At 40.4% G+C, this 27902-nt stretch overlaps 1 protein-coding gene across 2 annotated transcripts in view; it reads left to right on the plus strand.

Moving 5' to 3' along the window:
- The first annotated feature begins 2152 nt into the window (after nt 1–2152).
- The window catches only part of stau2 (staufen double-stranded RNA binding protein 2), a 108474-nt gene continuing 82724 nt past the window's right edge, over nt 2153–27902 (plus strand). For both annotated transcript variants that reach the window (XM_085418615.1, XM_085418614.1), the window contains exons 1-5: nt 2153–2249; nt 3877–4084; nt 5520–5650; nt 5911–6070; nt 8517–8652. In XM_085418615.1, the coding sequence (XP_085274741.1) occupies nt 3886–4084; nt 5520–5650; nt 5911–6070; nt 8517–8652 (626 nt within the window). In that variant the 5' untranslated portion in view covers nt 2153–2249; nt 3877–3885. The remainder of the gene's footprint in view (nt 2250–3876; nt 4085–5519; nt 5651–5910; nt 6071–8516; nt 8653–27902) is intronic.

A 27902-nucleotide genomic window follows, 5' to 3' on the forward strand; every position in this document is an offset into this window, starting at 1 on the left:
ACAAACATGTAAAGCTGGTTTTGGAAAAAAGGAAAAAAAAAAAAAAAAAGGTAGTTTTACAGTAGGGGTGCATGCAGTTTCAAACCCTACTTTTTCTTATTGGCATCTAACATTGTGGCAACTTTTAGTCGTTCCATAACTGAGGTCACGGTTTATAGGATGGATGCTAACAGTGCTCACCTCCAGAGGCTGTGCTCATTTCAAAGTGTAATCACTCCATTCCTAAAGACATGTTTATCGCCATCCAGTCAGAGATACTTGAATTTTTTCCATCTTGAGTTGTTTGTATCTACTACTTTTTTTTTCTTTCTTTCTTTCTTTCTTTTTTCCCTTTTCCAGGGTCTAGCTGAGTTTCTTGAATGAACATGCGTGAATGTGATGATGCTCTATTCTGTAGAGGAGATTACCACAGCACACGGCTATCTGAAGATTTAAAAACAAAAAACTATATTGATAATTTAAGGACATCTATTTAACCAATTTTTTTTTTTTTTTTTATTAGTTTCATTGTATAAGGTCGTATCTGCTATCACTGCTTCGAGAATAAGACTGACTGAAACACTGATTGTGTAAATGTAGTCACAGCAGCATCAGTGCACAGAGACGCCTAAAGGATCAATAAAGGCTTGTTTTGTCTTTTTAAACATGCTTGTGGTTATGTTACAGGGTTTGGCTGTTCTTTTTTTGTTTTGTTTTTCCCCCTTAGGTTACTTTTTTTTTTTTTTTTTTAAATGTGGTTTGAACTCTTAGCTTGCAAGTTGTTGTGAGTGGTCAACACTAATAAGGGTGTGTTATTTATATTTGAAATTTTGTTCTGGGATGTGCAAGCTCCATGTAATAGGTGCCTGTTCATTTTCATAATCGATAATAAAAACAAAGATTCACTTTTATTCAACCTCAGTCTGAACAGTATGGGTTTTTTTTCTTCTCCTTTTTAAATAGCTTGCAAAAGACTGAGTAGTTCTGCTCTGAAGGCAGAAGGATGATGACCAAATTGAGAAAGAAGATAAATGTGTGACAGTGACACATTACATAAACTGCATATTTCAGAAGCATGTAATTCCATCTGTCTGTAAAAAGTGAATGGCACAGATCTCAGACGTGCCTGTGGAATTGCACTAGGTTTGTGAAACATGTGCAAAGATAAAGATGTAGTGTGGCAGGAAAACTGATGATCTGACGCTTTTGAAAGCAATGGAGCTTTCATTTGAAGCTTGTTTTGTTTTTTGTTTTGTTTTTTTTAACTGGTCCGTTATGGTGTGAGAAATTATTTCAGCCAAAAACAAAGGGGGAAAGGGTAATTTCAGATTGTACAATAGATATACATGCGTTTGGCCAAGTAAAATTACAATCTGTTATCAAGTTACTTCTCTTATTTTGGTTGAATTAAGTTTTTTATACTGCTCTATTTGTTGTTGGATATTTTTCTGTCTACAATAACACAGGGAGAAGTGGTTTAGTGACGCCCTCTATTGGAGACGCTTTAGCTGTCAAATCTGGGGATTAGCAGTTCGTGATATTTTCCCTTTATGGTTATCTATTCCTTGTTAAATATAAAGTGTATGTAGGTTACCCACCCACCCCTAGCCATCTTTTCTTTTTCTTTTTTTTAAATTTCTCGTCTTAGTACAATACCACTGCCCCAGCGTGGACTTTTCCAAATAAAGCTTGATGCAGAATTCTGACTAGATTGTTTGTGAGACACTCATAGGGTTTGCTTTAATTAATTAATCAAATAGAGAAAATTCCCAATGGATGGTTGGGGAAATATTCCAAGTAAAACTATATTTTATAGCATTAGCACAAAACCTTAAGTTTCACTGAAACACGGACCTGTAAAATGGAAAACTTACGAATAAGACTAAAAATCCATTTGGTGATACAAATGTGCACAAAACAACTTTGGAAATATTAATTTTGTTTCTGAATCAAAAGTTACACTGTGGGATCCGAGGAAGCGCACCAGGACTGAACCATCCTTACCGCGGCGGGGGTGGCTTCATTCAAAATTCACCTCAAACTCCACTCATAGTACGTTAGCGATATGCGATATGCAGCCACAACAAGGTTAGCTAAACACAAGCTTTATGCGTGAAATATTACATGGATACGCCATGTTGAGTCCAGTGACACGTATTTTCATTTCTTTTTTTACCCAGACAAATAAGGTGGTCGGTTCCTCTTCCATCCAGTTCTCTTTAGTGTTTGCCAATGTTGGAGGTGTAACTGGGGTCTGGCCCTGGATAAAGGTAAAAAAATGTCCTGAAATATTTTTCCCATAGTTGTCGGATACTCTGTGGATTATTTGCCACGTTGTCGCCAACTCGTATATGATATCAGGGTTGACTGAAAATCCCCAGAATTTCGAGAAGGATGGGGCGGTTTGGAGATGCTAGCAAGAAGGGTGCTCGGCCGATCAGCCATGATGAGCTTTAACCGGCTAAAGTATCGCAACTGGGGGTGGCTAGATAGGATTTATTCATCTGGGGAAACCATAAAGGCATATTCATGACAGCATGCATGCTTGCCTATTCTGTCTGCGTGTTTTTAGGAGCTGACATTGGGAAGAAACGGCGTATATCTTGTTGGCAACGTTAGCTTCCTGCTAAGCTGGACACAGTAATAAATGTTCAGGGGTTGCAGACAGCACTGAAGCTCTGCCAGTCAACCCCAACGTAACACAACCCCCATGTTCAACTTGCAGTGAAAGACAGCCGTGCAAACAGGCAGCTGTTTGCCGCTGTATTTGTGCGTGTTGCTGTGAGAGCGTAAAAAGAAAAGCAAGAGGGACTATCACCACAAGTACCCCACGGGCAGGCATGATGCACCTACGAATTAAACAGGAATAACTTCATGACATGCAATGAATAAAAGTCATATTACAGTAAGAGATACATCAGTTGTGGTGCATTTAAACCTTATTAGCTATTTTCTGACCGTGCAAACTTGGCTGATGTTTACACCAGTTCAAACATGGTCCCTAAACAATACAGAGAAGTGACACCTGCAAAATCAGATATGCAATATTTAAAAACCTGAATGTGCCATATTCAAAGCTAGCATTTCATGCAGTGTCCAAGGGATGACACTGAATTTCTCCAAAACTCCAGGGGTTCAGCTCAGCTTTGACCTTTTGTTTTGACCTCTGTGGGGATGCTCAAAGTATTTCCTTCATTTCCGATCACTGTCTGCCACTTATTTGTGTGACTCAAAAGTGGGAGCCATTTTGGAGCAATTGTTTTTTATCTTAGAGACTTTTTTATCACCTTAATCATGATTTTGTTTTAGACAAAAACACACAGTAGCATATATGCTTATGTTACTTAAATTACACAGTCACAGCCTGTGTACTGTGTCTAACTGCATTCTGCTAAATATTGCATGCATATTTTAAGAGATAAATAAATACTACAATTCATTCTGCTGTTTGATATTTGTTGACCCTTATTTGTTTGATAATGGGCTGTGTCCCTCAAAATGTGGTTTAATATAGATTGCATTGTTCAGGCTACAACCAGCGGATTCCTCCTTTTTGCCAGGGAGTTTTTTCAGCCGTAACATGAGCAAAGCTCCTTCAAATAAAGGTTCATTGTCTGGGTGTATTAGCTGCCAGTGGATCAGAATGTGAGATAGGCCTAGGGCTGTTCAGTTTGAAGTCTGTTCTCCAGGCTTAGCCCAGAGAAATCTGTCAAATGACATTTAGCTTTAAACTGTGCATGTGCATTTGTGCTCAGATTCACAGATGCTTAATGCAGTATTGTGTACTGCTAGTGAATGAATATTGATTTTCTTTTATTTTTAAACTACTCAGTAGTTATAATTACAGTGTAGTAAGTGTATTTCTAACAAAAGCTTTCAAATTTGTTCTGCTTTCAGGAATAGAGCATGGCTCAAGTGAAAGTACAGACCTCAGCGCCCCTGGCTGGTCCTGGCCTCTCCCCTGGAGTCCCTCCAACGGCCATGGCCAGTCAAGGATCCCTGGGTCTGCAGCCCTCCGTCAATGGCACAGGCCCGGCCCCCACACCCGCCTGCCCTGCTCCTGCAGTCGGATATGGGGACGCCCCTGTGTCTGCCACACCGCCAGGTAGAATTTCCCCCAAGTTTGTCTTTAGGGGAAATTAGTTATTATTTTGCATCATGTGTGGAGTTGCTACTTATCTATGAAAACTAAAAACTGTTACAGTAGGTTAACAATTTTGCAAATAAAATACCATCACCCACGGCAGTGGTTGATATTTAACTGCTTATCTGTAAAATTGTGTTATTAAATTTCTGCTTATTCAAAAAATAGAGTGTTGAAGGGCTAAAATATTTGATTCCTGGTTTCACTCTTGCAACAGGGGGCAATGTGATTTAAAAAAAACTACACATACGCACACAAACAAAAACACTGACTATTGGCTTTCCATGGCCAGTACATGCTCAGCGATCAATAGTTTCTGTGATTTCCAACAAACGATGGACTACATTTCATTAGTGTTTTCATTTTGGGGGATGATTCAGTGAGTTATTCTGTGAAAATTTCATAACCTCAGTCATAATATATTATGACTCTATAATACTGGTATAGATTTAAGACCTTAACAATGATTCATACAGACAACTGTGTGCATGATGAAGGTTATAGTTGTACCCAAGTCTACAATACAATGTGTGTGTTTGCATAGTTATTCTATAATAAAAAATTGACTTTAGGCAATTAGGTAACTGGCCTAAAGGGCTCTATCTCATGTTCCTTTTACTGCTCATTATTTCTCATGACCTAACCTAAATTCAGAAACGTTTCGGTACCACTGCTTCTTTAATAATGATTTAGGAAGTGAATTTCTGCCAACACTTCCTGTCATATGTTAGCTATAATAATAATAATAATAATAGATTGCATTTATATAACACTTTTCGAGACCCTCAAAGCGCTTTACAATTCCACTATTCATTCACTCTCACATTCACACACTGGTGGAGGCAAGCTACAGTTGTAGCCACAGCTGCCCTGGGGCAGACTGACAGAAGCGAGGCTGCCATATCACGCCATCGGCCCCTCTGGCCAACAGAGGGGTAGGTGAAGTATCTTGCCCAAGGGCACAATGACCGAGACTGTCCGAGCCGGGGCTCAAACCGGCAACCTTCCGATTACGAGACGAACTGCCAACTCTTGAGCCACGATTGCTGCACTATAAGCCAGTAGCTCACGGACTGACCACAACACGAAGGAAAAAACACTTTACAATATTGTCCTATAAACAGATTCATTTATTAGTTATTTATTAAGTGCTTGTTTACTGATTTTTCCCCTTAATTACATATAAAAATAAAACAAGTTTGCATTTTATTTGCAAGTTAGAAGTGTTCCAGTGGCTGTATCCGCTGCTAATATCTCATCCCTTGTCACTCAGTGGAAGTATCCAATTCTTATATTAAAAAATGATACTTGTTCATGAATATAGGTGGAAGAAGATGGATAGATGAGTGCTTTAGTTACCATGTTTTTAAATATGTCGTCTTCTGATATGATTTAGGCCCGCCCCAGGAGAACATGGCAAACCCTAAAGAGAAAACTCCAATGTGTTTGGTGAATGAGTTAGCCCGTTTCAACAGGATCCAACCACAGTACAAGCTCCTCAATGAGAGAGGCCCTGCACACGCTAAGGTAAAAAAAAAAAGTTTTTCAGATGTAGCGTTATCATGTCAATATGGAATAATATTTAATAAATCTCAGGAGGTAGTTCAGTGTAATTCTTGTTTTGACACACATCCACATGTGCTAAATAAATAAAGCATTTGCACTTTTTGTAATTAGTAATTAGTTATTGGCTGTGCTGAGAGCACCGAACTCCTGCCAAAAGTTCTGTAACAAGGATATTGATAAAAATGTTGGGTAATGTCTTCCTCTCTGGGTGTCACTTCCAGATCTTCACCGTGCAGCTGACTCTTGGGGAGCAGGTGTGGGAGGCAGAGGGCACCAGTATTAAAAAGGCGCAACACTCCACAGCTGCCAAAGCACTGGCTGAGAATGTCCTTCCCAGGCCAGCGCCCCGCTCCCCTAAAGCTGACATCAACAGTAACCCAGGTACTGCAGCCACAACTGAATTTCTTTTAACTGTTAAAAAAGCAAGTGGCTGGGAAGGATTACCATGAATTGCACCTTTTACTGTTTCTATGGCTATGCATGTGATAGCTGCTATAGTTTCAAGAAGAATGTTTGAACCATTTGGAAAAAGCTGCAAAACAAGTTGATGCTTGGTTATAATCTGCTAAACTCTTAAAAATGGAGGTGTCTTTTTTTTACAGGAAAAATAGACAGCACTCTATTCATATATTATTAGGTATTAAATTAATAATTAACACTGTATGTCTTATAGAAGAACTTAAATGTTAACTTGGGCTGTGGCTCAGCTGTAGCAGCAGAAAGAAGATATTGCCTTTAGATCCAGGGAGAATGAGGCCGCCAAGAAGGAGGTACTTTTACTCCCTGTTCATTAACTAAGAGTGTCAAGATTTCTCAAATCTTTGAGGGCAACAAAGCAGGTTTTCATCCTCCAAAAGTTTTACAGTATTTTTTAACCTTGTTGTAAGGAGGAATTTTTCTCAAGCTAAGCTTGTTTCTTTGGTCCACTGTTATCCTAAAGCACAATCCGGGCCTATCTTAAAGTTAGTTGCTAGCACTATGTCTAACATTTAAAAGCTTAACCTCTTCATTGATACTGTTTGAAGTTGGAATCATAGACCAGCAAATATTAAAGCTATACATTCTTCTTTTTTTTTGCTTCTTACTTACTTCTTAGGATTATTGAGAGGCTGTAGCGTATCTGGGCTGTTGAAAGGTGAAAGACAGAGATAGACAGTCACACACACACTTGTAACAAATTTAGAATCACCGGTTAACCAAACAAGCATGTCTTAAGACTATGGGAGGAAGCCAGAGTACCCAGAGACAACCCACGCAGGCATAGTCACTACCATGCTTCCTGGAATAGCAAATATGCGCCAATAATCAAAAAGTTAAGAGTGTAACAGAGTGAAGATCAGATAAAAGGACACATTTTTTTCATCTTTTCTTCATTGGACTTACTGGCAGTTTAAAAGGCTGTAGTGAGTTACTGACTTGTGATGCTAGTGATACATGGATAAAAAGGTTAGGGTCCACATCCTGTGGACAAGAGTATCCAATGGAATAAATGGCAAATAAACAATGAATGAACTTGATAAAGCTGCTGCAGGGTCAGGTCTTGGGATTATACACTCCACTTTACTGTCAAACTGTTAAAATACTTCAGTGGAACAGAGCCATTGTCAAGAATAGGCTCACAGTTTTTAAAGTCTGGTCACCATATGAAACATCTTGTTGTAATTGTTCCATCTATTTTTACTGGTCATGGTAAAATCACTCCCTAGTTTCCACGTAGGAGATGAAAGACAAAATCTACAGTCATCTGTCTGTGCAAACATAAATTTTGCATTTCATCTGACATAATATTAGACTCCAGCAGTTTACCCTAGATATTTGCAGACACGAATCAATCCTGTGCTTTTTTTTATGGCAGTTTGCTGTGAACAAGATCTAAAATTACGACAGCACTGTGAACATTTTTCAGTTTTTTAACCTGTTTACCAGAAGCAGTTTCATTTTCTTGCAGATGGTTAAAACCAAGTTTGTGCTGTTCATTTCTGTGTGCACACATCTGCAGGAATTTATAGTTAGCATTAAAACCCATGCATTTACACTTCTAGTAGCTCGCCTTGTCTCATCCTCCTAAAATTGGAAACAATGTTTAGATTTTTTTAATTGAAACTCACTAATGTTCATTCATTTTAAAGTCTGGTGTTAAAATAAAAGTATGGATTGGATGTTAGCACACTGGATAGAGCTAAAAAGTCCATTTACAGAGGAAGTTAATTTATACCTGTCTGTACAATCATGAATTTAAAGTGCAATGCATTTATGTACTTAGGGGGCATTTTGGTTTTTCATCTGAGTGACTTTTCTTCCCAGCATTGCTGCCAAGCAACTGGGAATATTCAGATAATTGATGTTCAAGGAAACAACAAAAAACAGTATAAAGTGTCTCAGTAAAACCTAGGAACAGGCTTACAGTTTATCACTAGCCAAATTAATACCACTAGTCTGGACTTACCTCCCTTGCCCTCTGCGACTTTGTAGTGGTAAAAGGCCTCAAAGCCAGGCTTTTAATGGGATTAAGAAAGTCCAAAAAATCCTGTGATAAATTATGCAACATCACTGAGAAGTGGTGGTATTAGTGGTGCATGCATCCTGAGGGTACTTTTTACTTAGAATGCAGTTTCACGTGGCAAATGTTAGGCTGCACAGTGCAGCTTTCTGCCTGTGTGCCTTTTCTAGAAAATATTTTGTTTCCATCTTTTTAGACTGCTTGGACCATTTTAAGCCATTTTGTTTGCTGCTGCCAGAAAAAGAAGTTCACATCAGTGTTTTTAAAAACCTCCCTGTCTTGGTTTTAATCTTTTCCGTGCTTGCATCTGCAATCTCACTCACACAGGCAGTATAACACCCACAGTTGAGCTGAATGGTCTGGCCATGAAGAGAGGGGAGCCGGCTATCTACAGGCCTTTGGATCCCAAGCCGATGCCCAACTACAGAGCCAATTATAACTTCAGAGGGATGTTTAACCAAAGGTGAGCTCCCAAAAATGAATGATTTGATTGGCTCAGCTGTTATTCATTTTAGTTTCAAAGCTACTTGCTGATTGGTTTATTGTTCAACCTTTAAGGGTGGGGGAAAATTATTCATGACAAGATGAGCTTCTTTTTTTTTAAGTAAAGTCTTTTATACTCACCTTTCGACCTGGAACCCCAACCAAAGTTAGATTTAGGTTTTCTTTGTTTTACCATCACTGCTGCATTGTTTGTAACAACAGCACATGCTTGCTGATTCTAATGCAACAGCACATGCTTTATCCAACCACCCAGATTAGCATTTCTCTTTGTTGTGGGTGTCGATAATCTGCGGTAATATACAAAGGAAGAGAGGGTCTTTGACATTCATCGGACTTGGTGTGGACATGGTCTTGATAAATTTTAGATGATGTTTCTTTGATCCCAACTGGCTTAAATGTGTGTCAGGCATGGCTCTCCGCTCCATATGTTTTCTAAACTGATGAACGTGGTGCCCTCATGGGTTCCCTGTGCACTCTGTCTCTGTCAACTTTCTTTCGTTGTTTTTTCTGTGCTGGAGCCACCCGACCATTTCCTAAACTCTGTAAAAGTGCCACAGAGGTGCAATTAATGATCTCCTCTCCCCCAGGAGAGAAATGCTATGTAGGTCTGTGAATTTGCTGAGCTAATCCAGGTATACCCTGTTACTCCCAGTTAGGAAAACAATGGGAAATCTGTTTTCTGTTTTGGACAGTGCACAAATAGTTTGTTTGGCTTTTAGTTTTATCCCACAAGCGTATCTTCACAATTTTACTCAACTGTCAGCTTAGGATAAACATTACATTTAGTTATATTAATTAGTCTCCTAAATGCTATATTATTTTAAATACTGACATAGTTTGTGATTAAAACTTAACAGAAGTTGAGTTATGCGGCTCCAAAAAGTGCACTGTTCCTAATAAAGTTAGTATTCATCTAGGATTGTTTGACATACTTGGTGTTATTTTCAGGACACATTATAATCCCCTCAAGGTGGCAGTGTTTCCTCATGTAAAGTCCCATAACACTTCTTTCAAGGTGCCTAGTGAAGGCCTTAGATCCCATTTTGTAACCTGCAAGTTAGGAATGTGGTGAATTTATGAAAGCTTTTCTGTGTGTATGGGTTCAGTGTTGTAATCATAAGGATTTTAAATTAACATCTTCAATATTAAAGCACTAAGCAAAGTGAAATGTCATGAAGAAGAGATTTTTTTCCATCTATATTTTTGTTCATTAATGTTATTATAGGTGCAGCATTCTGCCATCAGTTCTGCTGAGCGCAGTTTATTTTTTAAAAGATGTCAGTCAATCAGTTGCACTGTTGGGTAACAGAGTGTAGTCAGGAGACAGTCTAGCATCTGGCTTACATCTTCTACTATTTGATCCATGCAGGAGCAAACAGGGGTGAAAGATAAATGGGGTAGAGGAGAAAATCTGTTTTCCAGCATCTGTCTGTCAATGTCATATGTCACAGTGTGGAGACAGGCAGTATCTATTCCTCATGGCCTGTTTTGTTTTCTTATGGCACTGTGTAAAGGAAGCAGAAAGGGGGTTGGAGGACGTGTGTGTCTCAAACAGAAGTGACATAAGAAAGACATTTATTATTCCAAGGTCATTATGTTTCCATGAGGTCTCTTTCTTTCAGTGTAGTCAAGCCCCGATTAATGATAGTAAGACCTTCTGAATATGAATTCTCTTACTTAGATGACTAACTATGTGGCAGAGTGACAGGCCATATCCACAATCGGTCACCTTAATGATGGTGCAGGGAAACGAAGGTTTCCTCATGCCCATGCCCTTACCTATTATGATGAATAAGAGTGATCCAAAGTCATGTTGATGGAAAATCTGACCATTAAAAGGGCAGTCTGGCTATGATCTATCAGCGCGCTAATCACCGCCCAGACCAGTATTGATTCATTCAGAAAGTGCCCTGATGAGAAAATACAGCGATAATATGAAATGTACATTTATCAGTCTTAATGAATCTTATTTATGGCGAAGGACTTATGCATAATTCTTTCCCATCCAAGTCCATCTTTAAATCAGTGATTCATCTCTGCTATCATCCAGACGTGACCACACCATTGAACAACAGTGATCAGCTCTCTCAGTCAGTTACTGAGCTGCTATGAAACATGTGTGGAAATTTAGCCTGAGTGATTATGAAAAAAAATGATCACAGAATCGGAAAATATTTGTGTTATCATGAAATCTGGTTACATCAACCGTTTTCACGGACAACCCCTGTGTTATCATTGGAACACCTGATTCCAATGAGTCATACTGCGCTCCTCCAGTTTATCCACGACGCTCCCAGCTTTCCTCCTGCTGCTCTGATCTCAGGGGGGCGGGGCGCCTGCATCCTGCATTCTGTCAGAGTTGGAATTTGGATGGGACTTTCCCTGTTAGAGCAAAGCTTAGCGGCCTGAAGCCGCCTACCTCCTCCCAGTCCTCATTTGGTTATGACACCAACATCATGTCTGTTGGAAGAACAGTGGGCTGAAATACTGGGGGTGCTTTGCACTGTGACATTTCCTCCTGTGATGATGTTCAGATACTACGCTGGCCATTACTGCTTTCTCTGTAGGAAACTGAGAGGAAGAGTGACTCACCTTTACTGCTGAAAATTCAGTGCCTGTTTTATATTATATTGGCCAGTCTGCTGTATGTAGGAGAATAAGTAAAGACCCAATTTGCTTTGGTTTGTAAAGCATTTTTAGATCAACTGTGAGAAACATTACTGTTTATTAAATCTCTACTTGTATTGAGAAACCCACAGATACGTTTTAGTGGCCTTTAGCTCATTGGATGGATGTAGTGGTTCGATGTCATTGCTCCTACTGACCTTGGTTCCAGTCACAGCAGGCACTTGTTTTCAGTGGAATAACTTTGATAAATCCACTACATTTTATCCATTTTGCAGTTAGTGAGCATTGAACATAGAGCATTTAGCAGATAAAAGGGGGCTTGAATAATACTGAGCCTACACTGAGGGTTAAATGGGATGTCTCGTGTGTTTGGTTTCAGGGTTGAGTACATGGGTGCACATCAGCAATAATTACAGGGAATGCTTTTACACATAAAGGCCTGCTTTGAATATATTGGTAGACTTATGATAAAAATAATTTGAAATAGTGTTATACAATACATAAAATTACATGAAATCAGGAAGGGCAGAATATTTATATTCACTATTAATGCCACTGGGTTATTTGTACCAGTGTCCCCCTTTGAATAGTCCCGCGGAGAGTTCACTTATAGCTCAAATACCCCAACTAAACTAATGAACTATTTATCAGGGCAAAACAAAAAAAGAAAAAAAAACAATTAAGTGAAAATTCTTTACATTCATAAATCATCCAAATAATTTTTATGGTATAATAAAATCCATTTTCATTTTTAATAGGCTGCTTGCTGCTGTGCTTTGTTAGTCACTTTGATGATTAGAGAGGTTACATCTGCATGTTGTTTTTGAAACGCCTCCCTGTACACAATGATGCCACTGCTAAGATGATCTGCGTGGGAGCATAAACAAAAAAGACGAACTCACGGTGAATTAAAAACTCATCCTCAGGATGGTTGCTATAAAAAGATGGTTTATTCTGTGATGCTTTGTATGACGCTAACCTCTTTCGGGTAAAAAGAGTACATCTTCGAGTGTTATTTACTGTTCTTGTTCTTTATGCTGTAAGAACAGTAAGAATGCTGTTGTTCTCACTGTTCTTGATCAGTTGTACCTCCATGTCCACAATTTATTATAAGTAGACTACAGTACTTGAACATATTTAAAATGTATGCAAAACTTTAGCTTTGGAGGTGCTCATATGGATCCTGCTGCTGTATGATGCTTAAAGGTATGTAATTAACACAGAAGAAAGACTCCTACAAACAACTGGAGGGAACAAATTTAACTTTAGGTCCTGTGAAAAATTACATTCAGGGTTTACAAATATATCAGGTATAATTTTATATTTTTTGGTCTATACACAGGCCTCAATAAATGCTGCATATTCCTCAATTGTTGAATGTCACATCATGTAAAGGGTTAATCGCCTTACAATTGTGCTCCAGACTTGGTCTGTAGCTGTATGGAAATGTCAGTGTAAAATCACTTTCATGTAAGAACTATAAGAAGAGACAGTTGCAATGGAAGGATATTTGAGTACCCTTCCCATGCCTTCAGGAAAACGGTATAACATCAAACAGCAATGACAGCAGCACAGACACAAAGGGCACACACAGACACACAGGTGTACTTTGTCATCTACATTTCTAATTGGGACAACCTGTCCCATTGAAAAGGCAAATCTGCCCATGAGCGCTTTTTTATATTCAACATTTCATGTCATCTCCTCTACTGTGGAGGTATTAGATATCCTCCGAGGTTCCCTTTGCACACACAGTCATCTTTTTTTCACTCACTTTCTCCCACTCAGGTTTATTTTTCTGTAGTGCTCTCTGGCCAATTGGGCTTTGTAGTCTCAAACGGCCTAATCGGGACACTGTGTGCTCTTTTGTCCAGTAAGGCATTACAGATACAGTTTTCTTGCCCATCCAAACCCCCCAAGGTAAACTTCAGAGGAGTTACTCCTATTGCATTATTCCTTAAAAATTTTCCACATATTCGTGTGTGTCTCTAAATCATAAATTACATAAGTAGATAAATTAACATTGGCGGAAATCCAGTCTAAAGGATAACATGTCTTAATTGCACAAATGGGTGTAAACTCATAAAGCAGTGTTTTATTGAAGAGACTGGGGGTGGAGGAGTGAAATACAGATCCAACATAAACAAATGCTTGGAATGATTTGTGCTCAGCAGACTCACTGACAAAGAAGTCTGGGCTCTCCTTTCATCTCCTCTCTTCTGAGTGGATTTTCTTGTTTGTGTATCCCTGTGTGTCCTCCTCTCCTCCTTTTCTTCCTTGATGCATTGAATTTAAAAATGGAACTGAGGCCATGATGTACAAAGTAGGCTAAATCAGTGGAATCACATTTCATAATGCTGCCTTTTAGGATGTTTGTCAGGGGGAGTCAGAGGACTAAATAGGCATTTTTACAAAGAACTGACGTCTGTGCATTTTTTGCAAAAATAACACTTGAATCTCTTCTCAAGAAATTGTGCACTTTGCTGCAGCACTCAAAGCGATTAGCCTTACCTCCTTAGTTGCTGTGCAATATCAGTACTTTGCAGTAAACATCTGTCAAGAGGAATGGTTGACGTTCCTGGCTGTTTGCTGAGTAATTTGGATCGCTCTTTATTTAGGGCATTAGACACCAGAACCACATAACACGCATCATAACATCTGCACCCATTGTTGGCATGGTTCATCACGGGTTAATGCACATCAGCTCATAGGGACACATTACTGTCCTACTTTCTGGTGCTGCAGAGTATTAACAGCAGCAATTTCATTATGTTCACCCATTATGTCTGTAAATTGGAGTGCACCTAGTGTAGTCTCCAGAAAAACTCCTGTAGTTTTTTGTGATCTCATTTAGACTGTTAGATTATTTCTTAAACATTGCCACCAGGATACGGATTGGCAAATTGCACTTAAAGGTGTTATACCTGTAAGAAGTGTTTCAACTGTTTTGTAGATAGACATTTCCAGTTTAGTTTATAGTTCAGGGCTACACCCAGATGTTCTAACCTCAGTCGTTGTAGGCGGATAGGTTCCTGTTTCTGGGAAAACAGATTCAAAAGTTTTTTAAACCACATTTTGAACGAGGTCCACATCACAATCATCATTCTGCTGCAGTTGGATCCATTACTGGAAGATGTGACGAAGATTACAGAAATATCACAAATCTATTACAAATTTATCCTTGGTTTACTTTGAATTGAATAAAGCCAGCAGCAGACACACGGTTGAAATATGCATCTCCTCCTTTTTAGGAACTGTCATCTTGCATCATTATAATTTTCTTCAGAGCGTGCAAAGTCAAAACAGAGTTTGTTTTTTAAATGATTCTGCATTTCTTCTTTGGTGGTCCTACAAGTGGAATCATATCATCCAGTCTTTATTTTACATCCTGTACAGTAAGTAATTGACACTGTGTTTCTTTCTCAGCATAAGCAAACCACAGTTCAGCCAAAAAAAGGGGAAAAAACACTTTTAAGCACACATCAGCAGGATATTTGCTTGTTTAAACAGCTTTGTTCTCATCTGGTTGAAAGACTCAAAGAGCAGTAAGCAATAAAGAGAAATAAATAGTATTGCCTAGAACATTGCCTTTGTCGATAAATTAACTAGTTAGCCTGCTGCTAAATCACTAAATTTGCTATTTTTTATTTCTTTATTAGTTGTATAGTATGCAAATATTCATACATACTGTCTCCTATCTGATGCCTGGAGCACTCAATTAGAGTGCTTCATTAATTTTTAGATGCATTAAATGGCAAAAATTGTGCTGCATATTGCTTTAGAGATGTTGGTATAAAAATACAAAGTAAAAACTGTGACAGGCATAATGGCTGACACAGAAACCACATCGTAATAATCTGGCCATAAGAAATTCGTAGTATTTATTTTCAGAAAATGGCATGAGATTTTTTTTTTTAACAAAGCAATTAGTTTTTCCCTTTTAATGACAATGAACATAAAACAGCAGGTCTCAAAGTAATATTCTTAATGAGGACAGAAGGCTCTGATTTTATGCTGATCCTCAGCCAGCCATTCCTCTCAGTCACCCAAGACTTAACAATTGGCACTAAAAGGGCACAGGGGCTAAGAACTGTTTCTTGCTATGTCACATAAATGCACAAGTGGTATAATTGGTTTGCGCACACTGGCACAGTCTTCTGTGCTTAAGAAGTCAGAATTATTCACGCGATGCCTGTTTTCAGTCAGATTATTAACGAATAGACTATTTTCCAGTGGTTGCTTTTATTACTAACCTAATGAAATCAAGCCTTGTTTTTTGTTTTACTCTAGCACATTAATATTTTTCCCTGGAGTATGCTACCTGTCAGTTTCGCTACTATAAATGATACTATCATGTATGGAAACAGTACTTAATGCACCACTGCAGCTCAGCAATAGAGCGGGCAGGACCTACACACAGCTGTGATGGGAGTACAAGGAGGGCACCAAGACAGCACGCTGATTACAGAGCATGCACAAAGAGAGCTTTAATCTCTTGTAGAAAATGAAAACCACAACAGTAAAAACAATGAACACTGTCATTTTTGACAATTTAATTAAAATAAGTCATGAAAGCTTTGGTTTATGCACAGCGCCTGTTCGTTATTCCAGATTAATATCTTCTGTCCTTAAAGTCGGTGATTTGAGTTGTCCATAAGAGACACCAGCTGTCTGCAGTACAAAGACACAGCCATGCATTACACTGGAGGAATATGAGGGAGGAAATAGATTGCTCCCATGGTGAGCTTTAATGAAAATCTACAGAATGTAAGGTTTAGTTATATTAAATCTCTGATTTAATGCAACGGAGAGACAAACCAGTCGATGAATCTTGAACAAAAATCTATGGGAAAATTTTATGTCACTGAATGTGGCAGTTCTTGTGACATATTCCACCCCTTCCCCCCAAAAGCCAGTCATCTGCAGAACCTAGAAGCACTAGCCAATCATCTTGGCGTCGTGAAGCACTCTACATGCACAGTAGAAGTTCAACCTATGGGGCAAAAAAGCTTTTTGAACCTTATTGTGATGGAAAGTCACCAAGACTATTAATTGTTTCTTAGCAGAGTTTACTGGTGACTCTACATGGACAGCTTTTTCTCTCCCAGTTATAATGAAAACTGCCGTTATGGCTCCGTCAAGGGCTAAGAGTGGCAAGACTAGCTTTTAAGGGATGCTAAATGAACTATAAAATGAGAGCTTCAGTCTTAGGTCGACACTTTATTTTACTAAAGTTCTCTCACTGGACACCTGAGTGATTTGACACGTTGTTGTATGTTTGATGTTTTTATATTAAAATGCCACGAGATTCTAAATTCTATAACACTAAAGGCTTGACAGCAAATCGGTTTATCTCTGTCACAGTTGCCTAATGGAACCACTCACTGAGTAGCACTTATTGTGACTTTTGTGAAACTGACACAGATCCTACACACTCTCTCTCGCTCCCATTATTCCTTTCTGTTTCTGTTTGTGCTTTCAAAAACCTCCCTTTGTCTATATAGTATTAAAAACAAAATCTAAAGCCAGACATTGTTTTAAGCTACATTTTCAAGCCCCTTAACCAAAAGCTTATTTTTCATTTGTATAGATTTAGATGGGTTATAAATTGGTGTTAGGGAATAAACAAATGCTTTCCATTGACACTTTCAAAGCTCTGGGTGGTCTTTGGCTGTCACTGTTTTTGTCTAATGATCAACATAACAGAGAGCATTTATGCATACTGGACACTTTAGTGGGTACGCCTTGCTAGGTCTATGTTGGACCTCCTTTTCCCTTCAGAACAGTCTTAATTCTTCATGGCTTCAACAAGGTACTGGAAACAGTCCCCATTTTGCTCCATGTTGATATGATAGCGTCACACAAGCACTATTTTACCACATTACCTAGAAGTGCTCTATTTGATTGAGAGGCCAAAATGTTCCAAGAAAATATCCCACTCTACACCACCAGCAGCAACCTGAACCATAAATACAAGGTAGGATGGATCCATGCTTTTATTTTGTTTACGCCAAATTCTAACCCTACCATCTGAATGTTGTGGCAGAAATCAAGACTCTCTGAACACCTTGATTGCACACTCATTCTTGGCGGTGACCTCAACCTTGGACTAAATGAAGACATGGATAGGCTCAACACAACAGGAACTCAGCGTAATTGGCAGTCCACAAATATAATCAAACAGTATATGAACGACTTTGGTCTTTGCGATGCATGGCGCTCTCTTCACCCCACCAGTAAGGAATATACTTTTTTCTCGCATGTTCATCACTCTTACTCTCGTCTGGATTATTTTTTGGTCAGCAGCTCACTGCTGTGTGACATTTCAGACACTGAGATTCATCCTATAGCTGTCAGCGATCATGCTCCTGTATCTTTAACACTAATGCACAAGAATAATACTACGCCAAGTAAAAACTGGAGATTTAATATATCACTACTTAAAGATGAAGACTTTATTAAATACTTTAAAAAGGAATGGACTTCATATTTAGACTTTAATGACACTCCCGGAATATCTGCTTCTGTTCTATGGGAAGCAGGGAAAGCTGTGATGAGAGGTAAAATAATTTCTTTCTCATCACACAAAAAGAAAGAAGAAAACAAAAATATTCAGGAATTAGAAAAAAGCATCAAATCACTAGAAGAAGCCTACACGTCCCACCAAGATCAGGAAACATTGAACAAAATATGCAAAACAAAACTAGAATTAAATGAAACTGTTAATAAAAAAACACAATTCCTTATACAAAGACTTCGCTTGCAGAATTTTGAACACAGTAACAAATCAGGTCGATTTCTAGCTAACCAGCTAAAAATAAATAAAGAAAAAATAACTATATGTGCTGCTAAAGATTTATCGGGGAACACAATATATGATCCTGGAAGAATAAACAACATTTTTAGGGATTTCTATGAAACTTTATACTCACCACAAATAAACCCATCTAAAAATGAAATTGATCTGTTTCTTGACAACGTAACTCTTCCAAAATTACTAGACAGTCAAGCAATGGAACTGGATTCGCCACTGACGCCAAGTGAACTCCAGGAAGCCCTGATAAGTATGCCCAATAATAAGGCTCCAGGTCCAGACGGCTTCCCTGCAGAATTCTACAAAGAATTCTGGATAATTTTGGCACCAGTATTCCACGGCATGTTGCAGGAAATCGAGGAAAAGGGCAGACTACCACCAAATATGAATTCTGCCAACATTAGTCTCCTGCTAAAACCAGGCAAAGACCCTTTATTTCCCTCAAGCTATCGTCCAATTTCTCTTTTAAATGTAGACCTTAAAATAATCTGCAAAGCTCTCTCAAAGAGATTAGAGAAAATGACCCCCCTCTTAATTCATCCTGACCAAACTGGTTTCATAAAAGGTCGGCACTCCTCAACAAACACTCGTAGATTACTTAATTTAATAGACTACTCATACGATAAAAACATCGAAACCATAATATTATCTCTAGATGCAGAAAAAGCATTTGACAGAGTTAATTGGAAATTTTTATTCGCAACTTTACACAAATTTGGTTTTGGAAACTCTTTCATAAACTGGATAAGAATATTATACAATTCCCCAACGGCTCGTATCAGAACAAATGACCAGACATCCTCCAGCTTCTGTCTCCTGAGGGGCACCAGACAGGGATGCCCACTCTCCCCTTCACTTTTTGCAATTTTTATCGAACCTCTAGCAGCAGCATTTAGACAGGCTACAACAATTAAGGGCATAAAATGTAAGAACATAGAACATAAAATCAGTCTCTATGCGGATGATGTGTTGCTTTTTCTGCAAAACACACAAACCAACCTCTCTGAGGTAATTACTTTAATAAACTGGTTTTCAAGAGTTTCAGATTATTCAATTAACTGGCCAAAATCTACAGTTCTCCCCATTAACTGCTCCTTCCATAATTCTTCCTCTGCCCCACTGCAATCCGGAAATATTAAATATTTAGGTATTAATGTCTCTCCTAAGCTTTCAGACTTAACTAAACTAAACCACATCCCACTTCTAAAGAAAGTAGAAGGCGATCTGACTAGATGGAAATCTTTACCCATATCACTCATGGGAAGGGTCGCCACTATAAAAATGATGATCTTGCCAAAAATAAATTACTTATTTTTGATGATCCCTAACAAACCATCACAAGATTGGTTCAGATCTCTGGATTCATATATTTCCAAATTCCTTTGGAAAGATAAATCCCCGCGTATTAGCTTAAAAACGCTACAAAGAACCAAGGATAGAGGAGGATTAGATCTGCCTAATTTTCACCAATACTTCTTAGCCAACAGGCTTCAGTTCATCTCAGAATGGTTAAAACATACCTTCTTAGTTGAGCCCTGGCTAGATGTTGAACAGGCACTATGCAAGGATCTAGAGATTTCAGACCTACCATTTATTAGCTCAAACATCAAAAGACATGAATGCTTTAAAAGTATCAACATCAGCTTTTCTCTAACAGCATGGTGGGAGTTTCTAAAAATAACGGAGTCTTCATTAATCCCATGCAAACGTACACCTATCTGGAATAACCCTGACATATTACAAAACAATAATATGATTAATTTCCCAGAATGGAGTTGTAAAGGAATTAAATACTTAGAACATATATTAGAGGGAACAGAATTTATTCCATTTGACAGACTAGTTGCACAATATGGGATCAACAAGACAAGATTTTTAGAATATCAACAAATTAAATCCATAGTAAAAAAGAAATTTAACCTCAGTCAAGTTGAATTACAAACACCACTAAGTGCGGCACATTTTCTTACTCTTAAATCCCCCAAATTATTATCTAAAATATACAGAACACTTTCTAAATTAGATGAATCAATATCCCTTCCTACTGCAAAGTGGGAAGCAGATTTATCAGTCAACCTAGACCAAAACTTCTGGTCTCAGATTTGCTTAAAAACTTTTAAATTAATTAAAAATCCCAGTCTGCAATTAATACAATACAAAATACTTTATAGAGTGCACTATACAGGTCATCGGATGTTCAAGATGGGCTTTACATCTTCCAACAACTGCTCACACTGTCAAGGCAATACACCAGACAATTACATCCACGCTCTTTGGTTCTGTCCACCAGTGCAAAAGTTTTGGCGCGAGATATGTGAAGACTTATCAAAGTGTCTGAAATGTAACATCCCAACTTCCCCCTTAGTGTGTCTACTGGGCAGCTTAGATAATGTCACTTCAGAAAAGAATATAGCCCATATGATCTTCACTGCCCTATGCATAGCCAAGAAAACAGTCCTCATGAACTGGAAAAATAAAAATAATCTTAATTCTAACCAATATAGAAATTATCTATTAGATTACATTAGTCTTGACACAGCCTCTGCCACCACATTAGATCAATTGCTCTGGGCCCCTTTTATCAGCTCCATCACCTAGTGGGGGTGGGGGGTCATAGTTTGGTCCCGCCTTCACTGTTGTGATTGGTGAGGGGGTAGGGACAGGCTTAGGGCGTCGGGGGGTTCCCCGGAGGCATCTTCCTTGGGGAGCTCAACCCGGGGTAGCGGTCACGTCCGGTTGGGGGCTCTGTTGGCTCTCAGGTGACTGTTTCCTCGCGGCTGCGTGCAGCGGGGCTAGGGGAGGGTCTGTGCTGACGGACGTGGGTTACTGACCTGGCAACCTGGCTGCCCCTGGGTGGGTCCGGGATGGGCGTGAGGTTCTGGGGGCGCTCCGTCTCTGGGCTGGGGCCCGGGCCGGGCCTCGGGGGCTTGGGTCCTGGTTGGTGTGTTGCCGGGGTTGTGGGCGGGTGGGTGCATGGGGGCCCGGCCCTGGAGCAGGGTGCCGCCGGTGCGTCGAGCCGCCTGGGGGGCTCTTCAACTGGTGGGGGGGATGGTCACATCTTGCAGGAGCTTTCTTCTCTTCAGGAACTCTCTGCAGGAGGGGGAGATACAGGAGAGGTGGAGGAAGATCTCAACCTGGGCGTTTACCGTCTTATGTAGTCTGGAAGATGTGTGGATGGTGGGGTGGGTGCAGTTTTCTCTGTGGTGGGGTTGGGTGGACTGTCCCGGGCTCTGTGGAGCCGGGGGGCGCTACTGCACTGGGCCCCGGTCTGATGGGCCTGGGCCCCCCTTCCCTGGCGGGTCGCGGAGGGTGGGAGTGCCTACTGGGGTCAGCGGGGGAGCTGGCCCCAGGGAGGGGTTACCTGCCCCTCCCTTCCTTCCCTCCCCATCTCCAGCTGCCTCCCTCTTCCCGCTCCTCCACAACCACCCACACATGCAGGGCCTTGGAGTGGGGGTATGTCACCAGGGTGCAGAGGAGGCTACCCCCCCCCCCCCCCCCTGTCCCCTTCTGGCTGCCTCTGCCTCAATTTTATCCCACAACTTAGACATTCACATTATTCACACTCTCATTACACATACATATAGGATCTTGGGGGTGGGCACAATCACGGAGTCCAAATCACCATCAGGGTGTATACCTCACCCCTGACGTCGTTGCCCACCTCTCAATTTTAAATACACTTAGTCATTGAGGGCTAGCAGGAGGGACTATGCGCTTACCTGCTGCTCCTTGGCAGGTAGCTCCATGCCCTCCTGGGTTTTAATTGCACCTTAGAACACATATGCATCAACACTACAATGAGCGGGTGGAGGGAGGTTTGGAGTCTTCTCCCACCCCCATTCTCTGCGGCCTGCTGGAGCGGGAGGGCTAGTAGGAGGAGTTGGCCGTCCGACTGCGGTCTGGGGTGTGGGGCCTCCCTGCTGCTGCGGAGTCGGGGTGGTCTGCCTCTCCCCACCGCAGGGAAAAGGGTAACACCACCTGGGTCTGGGTGCAATTCCCCCCTCCAGGGGCAAGGGTACCTAGACCCGGTTTGTAGAGTATGCTTGGGGAGTGTGATTGTGTGTACAGCGTCTCTTTATGTCTGTCTCCACGTTGGTTGAGTGTGGAGTGAGTGCATATGAGAGCATGAGGGTGGGAATGGATGTTTGTGTCTGTGTGTGCCTGTATGTCTGTGTCTATATGTCAGGTTGGGTATCAGACGCCACCTCTCTGGGGACACCTCAGGCCCTCCAAGGTTTGGAGGCCTATCTCCACCCACCACCACTTCCCCTGCCGGTGGCAGACTCCCTCAGGTGTCGGTGTGTTGGTGGTTCTTTGTGTCTGGGGGTGGGCGTCCGGGTACACACCGGCTCACTCCTTGGCGGCCGCTTGTCGGGGCCTGGGGCCTGGGGCTCGCTCGGGCCCCTTTGGAGGTGGGGTGCCCCCGGCCTCTCGGCCTGGGGCTCGGTCACTCAGGCACAGCTGGGGGCCGGCGGAGCTCACGGGCGCGTCACTGCAACTCCCCCTGACTTCTGCTCCGCGGCTGCTGGGCGAGCCCTCATCTGGGACTCTCCTCAGCTCTTACTGGAACAGTGGCGCGGCTGCCCCTCTGTTGGTCTTCCATGGTCTCTTGTGTTCTGGGGGCCTCTGGATGTCTGGAGTTTTGATCTCCTCCATACCCGCTTCACACCCTGGAGGACAGGGCTGTGGCCCCCCCACACTCCCTAGCAGATCATTACATGGAGAAACCTTTGGAATGCAAGCATGCTGATCCACACAGGTATGCACACATGGGTATTCACAGACGCGGACTAAAGCTTTCTTGGCTGCTGCCTCAAAGCACACTGTGCGCTGTCTATCTTGCGTGCTGCACAATATCGTTTATTATTTAGTAAATATTGATATCTATGACTAGCTAGTTTATTGTGATGGTGCTTTGTTTTCTCTATTATTATGTTACTCTTTGTTGTTTGCTGTCTCCTCTGTTTGTTTTTTTTGTTTTGTTTTTTTTGTTTTTTTTCTCCATACAGGTGACCCAGGAGTTCTTTTTTTTTTTTTTCTCTCTCTTCCCCCCCCTTCTCACCGTCTCTTCTCCCCTTTGGTTTTCTTTCTTTCTCTCCCCCTCTTTCTCTCATTCATTCCCCCTGTCCTATTTATTAAAAAAAAAAAAAAAAAAAAAAAAAATGACAAAGGATGAACTGAAGCTCTGCCATCACGTAATGTCGCATACTGCTGTTTCTGATGTCATTTAAAAAAAAAAAAAAAAAAAAAAAAAAAAAAAAAAAGAAATCAAGACTCGTCAGACCAGGCATCGTTTTTCCAGTCTTTGTCCTGCTGTGCTCTTCTGCTGCTGTAGCCCATCTACATCAAGCTTCAACCTGTTGTGTCTTTTGAGATGCTCTTCTGCATACTTTGGTTGTAACAAAGGGTTTTTTGAGTTACTGTTGCCCGTCTTCTGTGGTCAGAGCCTCAGTTGTGTGCCTGATATAACCATATTAATAATAGCCGCTCTTAGTGACATCAGAAAGAGCCAAAAGTATCAAAACTTGTAGAAACTTTGGCTTCTATATGTTGATCCATTGATCAACATCCATCCATCGCATCCATCGGTATAACAGTATATATGGGAGAAAAAATAACCCTGAATTACCCAGCGGTTTTAGATGCATTGCAGATCCCCCTTAAAGAACTTGAATATATAATAAAAACGTCTGTAGTGTTTCATACAAGTTATTAACAAAAGAAGACATTGGCCATGGACATATTTGAGTTAAGCACCCATAATCTTTGTTTTTGAGTTTCATGTACAGGGGGCTCCAGAAATCATGCTTAATGAGCAATTAGAGCCAAAAAAATGCTTTCATTTGGAACCACTCCTCGAACATCACACTGGATCAGCTTCTCCCATGTGGATTAGTGGTTTGTAACCTCAGACAGGGTCCAAAGAAATCTTAATACACAACCTAACACCATGACACTAGATGTTTTGAAAACTGTGTTTACTTGACAACATGGGCTATTTTCTCACACCGCTTTGTATTTTGCATGTGCAATCGCGTGAGGCTGAAGGGAAGGAGAGCAATCAATGATGGACACAGGGAATGAAGTATGGAAGTTGGGAGGGAGAGAAAACAAGTAAAGGTCTGGCAGGAGTTTGGAAGAAAATGCAGCTGGTGGAAGAATGAGTCTGTCCAAGTTTTTGTATTTTTTTCCCCCCAGATCTCTGTCACCCTTTTGCTTCCAGTGCAGTCCCATCCCCCTTCAAAAGCTTAGTGTGTGTGTAAATGTGGTTCCATACATACCGCTATTCATGTTTGTATGTGTGGTTAGCAGATCTTGGTATTAAAGCTCAGTGACCCTGGAAGACAAGTAGGCCAGTACCCTCCCTCATTCATGCTCTGTCATTTATCTGTGTCTGATTGGCCCACTTTTTTCTCATTGCAGCATTTTGTTGTAGCAGACTTGTTACCTTTTCATCCCATGTATAAGAGGAACACATAAACGATGCTTTACTTACTTTAAAGCTTTTGGTAGATGGGCTAAATGGAATGGGTCTCAGTATTTTTCCTTTGTTAAAACAGAGCTTTTTTGATTTTCCTTATTTTCTGTCATGACTCTTATAATCATTAATGCTCAAGTTATAAAAATAACAACATCAATGAACGTGCAAGTAATCTTTGATCTTAAAAATGCTCTAATGTTGAGTTTCAGGAAGTTTTTTCGAACCCTTTCTCCCAGTGATGTCAGTGAGAGTAGAGAGGGCCCATTATGGTCGCCACATTGGTTGTTTTGTGAGCCAACTGTGACATCACCACAGCCCTGCCACCATTTATACAGCCACCGAGGGCGCTCCAGACTTGCCGCTGTGAGCACAGAGGCCCCACCCACCTCCCGTTGAAACCTTCTGTTTGAGAGGGGCATCCAGTCAGATGAAAGCTGGCTAATAAGGAAGGTGAAGGATATAAAAGAGCTGGTTTCAAATAGTGGATGAAGCGAGTGTCTTTGTAAAGATCCACTTTGAGTTAAATAAGGTTTATTTTGAACTGTGAGTGAAGCAAAGCTACATTATTAGAGTCTAAGAATTATTCTGGAAATGAGCGTAATAGATTTCTTTCAAATCTGTAAAGCCCATCTTTGCTCTCACAATAGCTTTAACTCATCATGTCAGAGATTCCACAAGTTGTTGTAAATATTCTTTCTGGTGAATACTGACTTGACAGCGTCACTTCCTTTCTTCGGAGTCGTCAGCTGCATTTTCATGCTGTAAATCTTTTTTGTCTGCCATGTCCCAAAGGGCTTCTTTTGGATTCAGATTCTGGACTAAACTCATTGCCTTGTGAAATTTATGACACCGGTGTGAGGAAAACAGTTTTCCTTTCAAGCTGTAGTACAATTTAATATTAAAAGTAGTAATTTCAAGATGGTAAAGAAGTGAGAAGGTGATGCAACTTCTATTTAAACGCAAAACCATGATGATTGGTATTAAGGGGCTCATAATTTGCCACATAAATATTTCGCTCACCATTAATCACCACTTCCACCATCTTGTATTAATCTTATATTAATGTTTTGTTCTGCACTGTTTCCACTGAAAGTTATGAAGTGTACTTCCTATAAGAGGGCTGGGGGCATGGGGCGCACCAAATTAGGCTTTGTTAGTCAAACATGTTTGAAGAGAGTACGGGTCATCTTGTCTTAGCCGTCGCTCAACAGCTGATTTAGAGCTTTTATAGTAAAAAGACTTTTGTTAGAGAAAAAATACTCTAATGTGAAATGTGACCTATGACACCATACTGATACTGGCTAAAAATACTTTATCCCATGCAATACATGTTTTTTTAACCATAGTGTAGTGGTTAACACATTCAGTTAACACACAAAGGACTTGTGTCTCCTCCCTGCTTCAAGACGGGCCTAAATATTTATGCCAAATCACTAATATAGATCCATCTACTGTTGCGACCCCTTAGAAATAAGAGACCAGCCAAAGGAAGCTTTTTTAAAAGCATATTTTAAAGAACATGTGTGTTATATTTAAGACGCACAATCAAATGAACCCAGCAGCATAGATCTATGCCCAACTGTAAAAATGTTTTCAGAGCAACAGCTCAACACAGAATCAAATCTGCAAAAAAAAACAACAAATTCATCTTTCCACTGTAAATGCGTTCATTTATATGCAACATGCACTTTTATATAACAAACGATATTGTTGCGCTATATTTTCAAATAACTGAAGAACAGTTGAATGACATCATGATAGTGGAGTGTTTCTGAGGTCATGCTTACCTTTTTGTTTTTTCTCTTTCTGCCATCTCTATAAGTCCTTGAGCCATCTTGAATTACATTATTGATGATATTGATTTTTATTTATTTATTTATTTTTACTGACTGTGCAGAATTGATTTGATTAATTTGGATGATGGGTCTCGTATATTTAATGATGCCTAACTTGAAAAATGAAGGCAAGGAAAACTAGCTTTAAGTGTGATACATTTTTATTAAATTTCCTGTGGTAAAGGCTCTCTGACAGTGGTATTTTTCTCTGTGTGAGTGTGTGAACATATCGTTAGTGTAAGAATTTACAGATTTACAGGCAATGAAAACAAGTCTGTTACTGTGAATATAAATATACTGAGAAATAATAAAAATGTCAAGGTAGAGGCTGAGAAATCAGCTCATTTAGGAACATATATAACATATAACGATTTAGAGAGGAAATACTTTTCATGCAACTGAAAATGGTTTCCAGCTCAAATGTCACACTGTCATTTTTAGTGATAATTAATACGCCAAATGTCCAATTTCCCAGCAGGCCTGTGTGTGGCCTTGGAAGGAAAAAAACTAGAACCTTTGAGTGTATCTGTCTCTTTGTATGTTCAGACATAAGTCTTTGAATGATTAAGATGAAAAAGTAATATCACATGGCCAACATCAAAGAGAGCCGCAGGGAAGGTTGTGCCTTCAAAGTCAAATTCATTACTCACTGCTGAACATTGATGAGTTATCATTTGATTGAGCTGCAGCATTTGGGTTTTTTTTTCCCTTGAGTCATAACTAGATACGCACATGCACTCATCTGCGTCATCAGCCGACACAATTTTTGTTTTTTTAATAGTTTTTCTCTTCCTTTTGAGAATTTTCCAAACATTCCCTCAGATGTTCTGGTTCAATTTGCTCTCTGTAGCAGTAATAACAACAAAAATAATGATTGATAACACAGACCATGCTGGTTTAGCTGAGGTGTTTCTCTTTCGAGCACTAATGTGATTTTCCTGCCGTGTGTGTGTAATTTTTTCGGAGTGTATATGTGCTCGCCTGTGTTCTTGGCTTACTTGCTTGTGTGTAAGCCACTACTTTCCCACGTTGTGGAGTCGAGTCTCCCACAGGCATCCCTCCACGTCCCCCTCTCTCTCTTCTCCCTTTCTTTTCTTTCCCTTTCTTCTTCTCTCCTTCTCTCCTTCAGTCTCACTCCTCTCTCTCTTTCTTACTCCTCTTTCTGTTCTTCTCTGCACCTGTATTCAGTGCTTCAGCCCCAGCTGCTCCCGTCTCAGCTCTGCGCTTTTGGCTGGAGCCCATGTTGCACTTGGCATGTCCTCTGAGACCCTGGGGCCACACTTGACGTGTGAGGGCCAGACAGGCCCCCGCCCAGGGAAGGCCCCTGTGGCCAGAAGTTGAGAGCAGACGAATGAGAGGAGGCCTGTGGGCTGGAGAAAGACCTGCTGGAATTCTGGGAGTAATATGCTGACTCATTCTTAGGCCTGCTGAGCAAGACATTAAGAAAATTC

Source organism: Rhamphochromis longiceps, linkage group LG9 (assembly GCF_057381845.1).
Source record: "Rhamphochromis longiceps isolate RC_006_pf linkage group LG9, R_longiceps_female_GT1.1, whole genome shotgun sequence".
NCBI lineage: Eukaryota > Metazoa > Chordata > Actinopteri > Cichliformes > Cichlidae > Rhamphochromis > Rhamphochromis longiceps.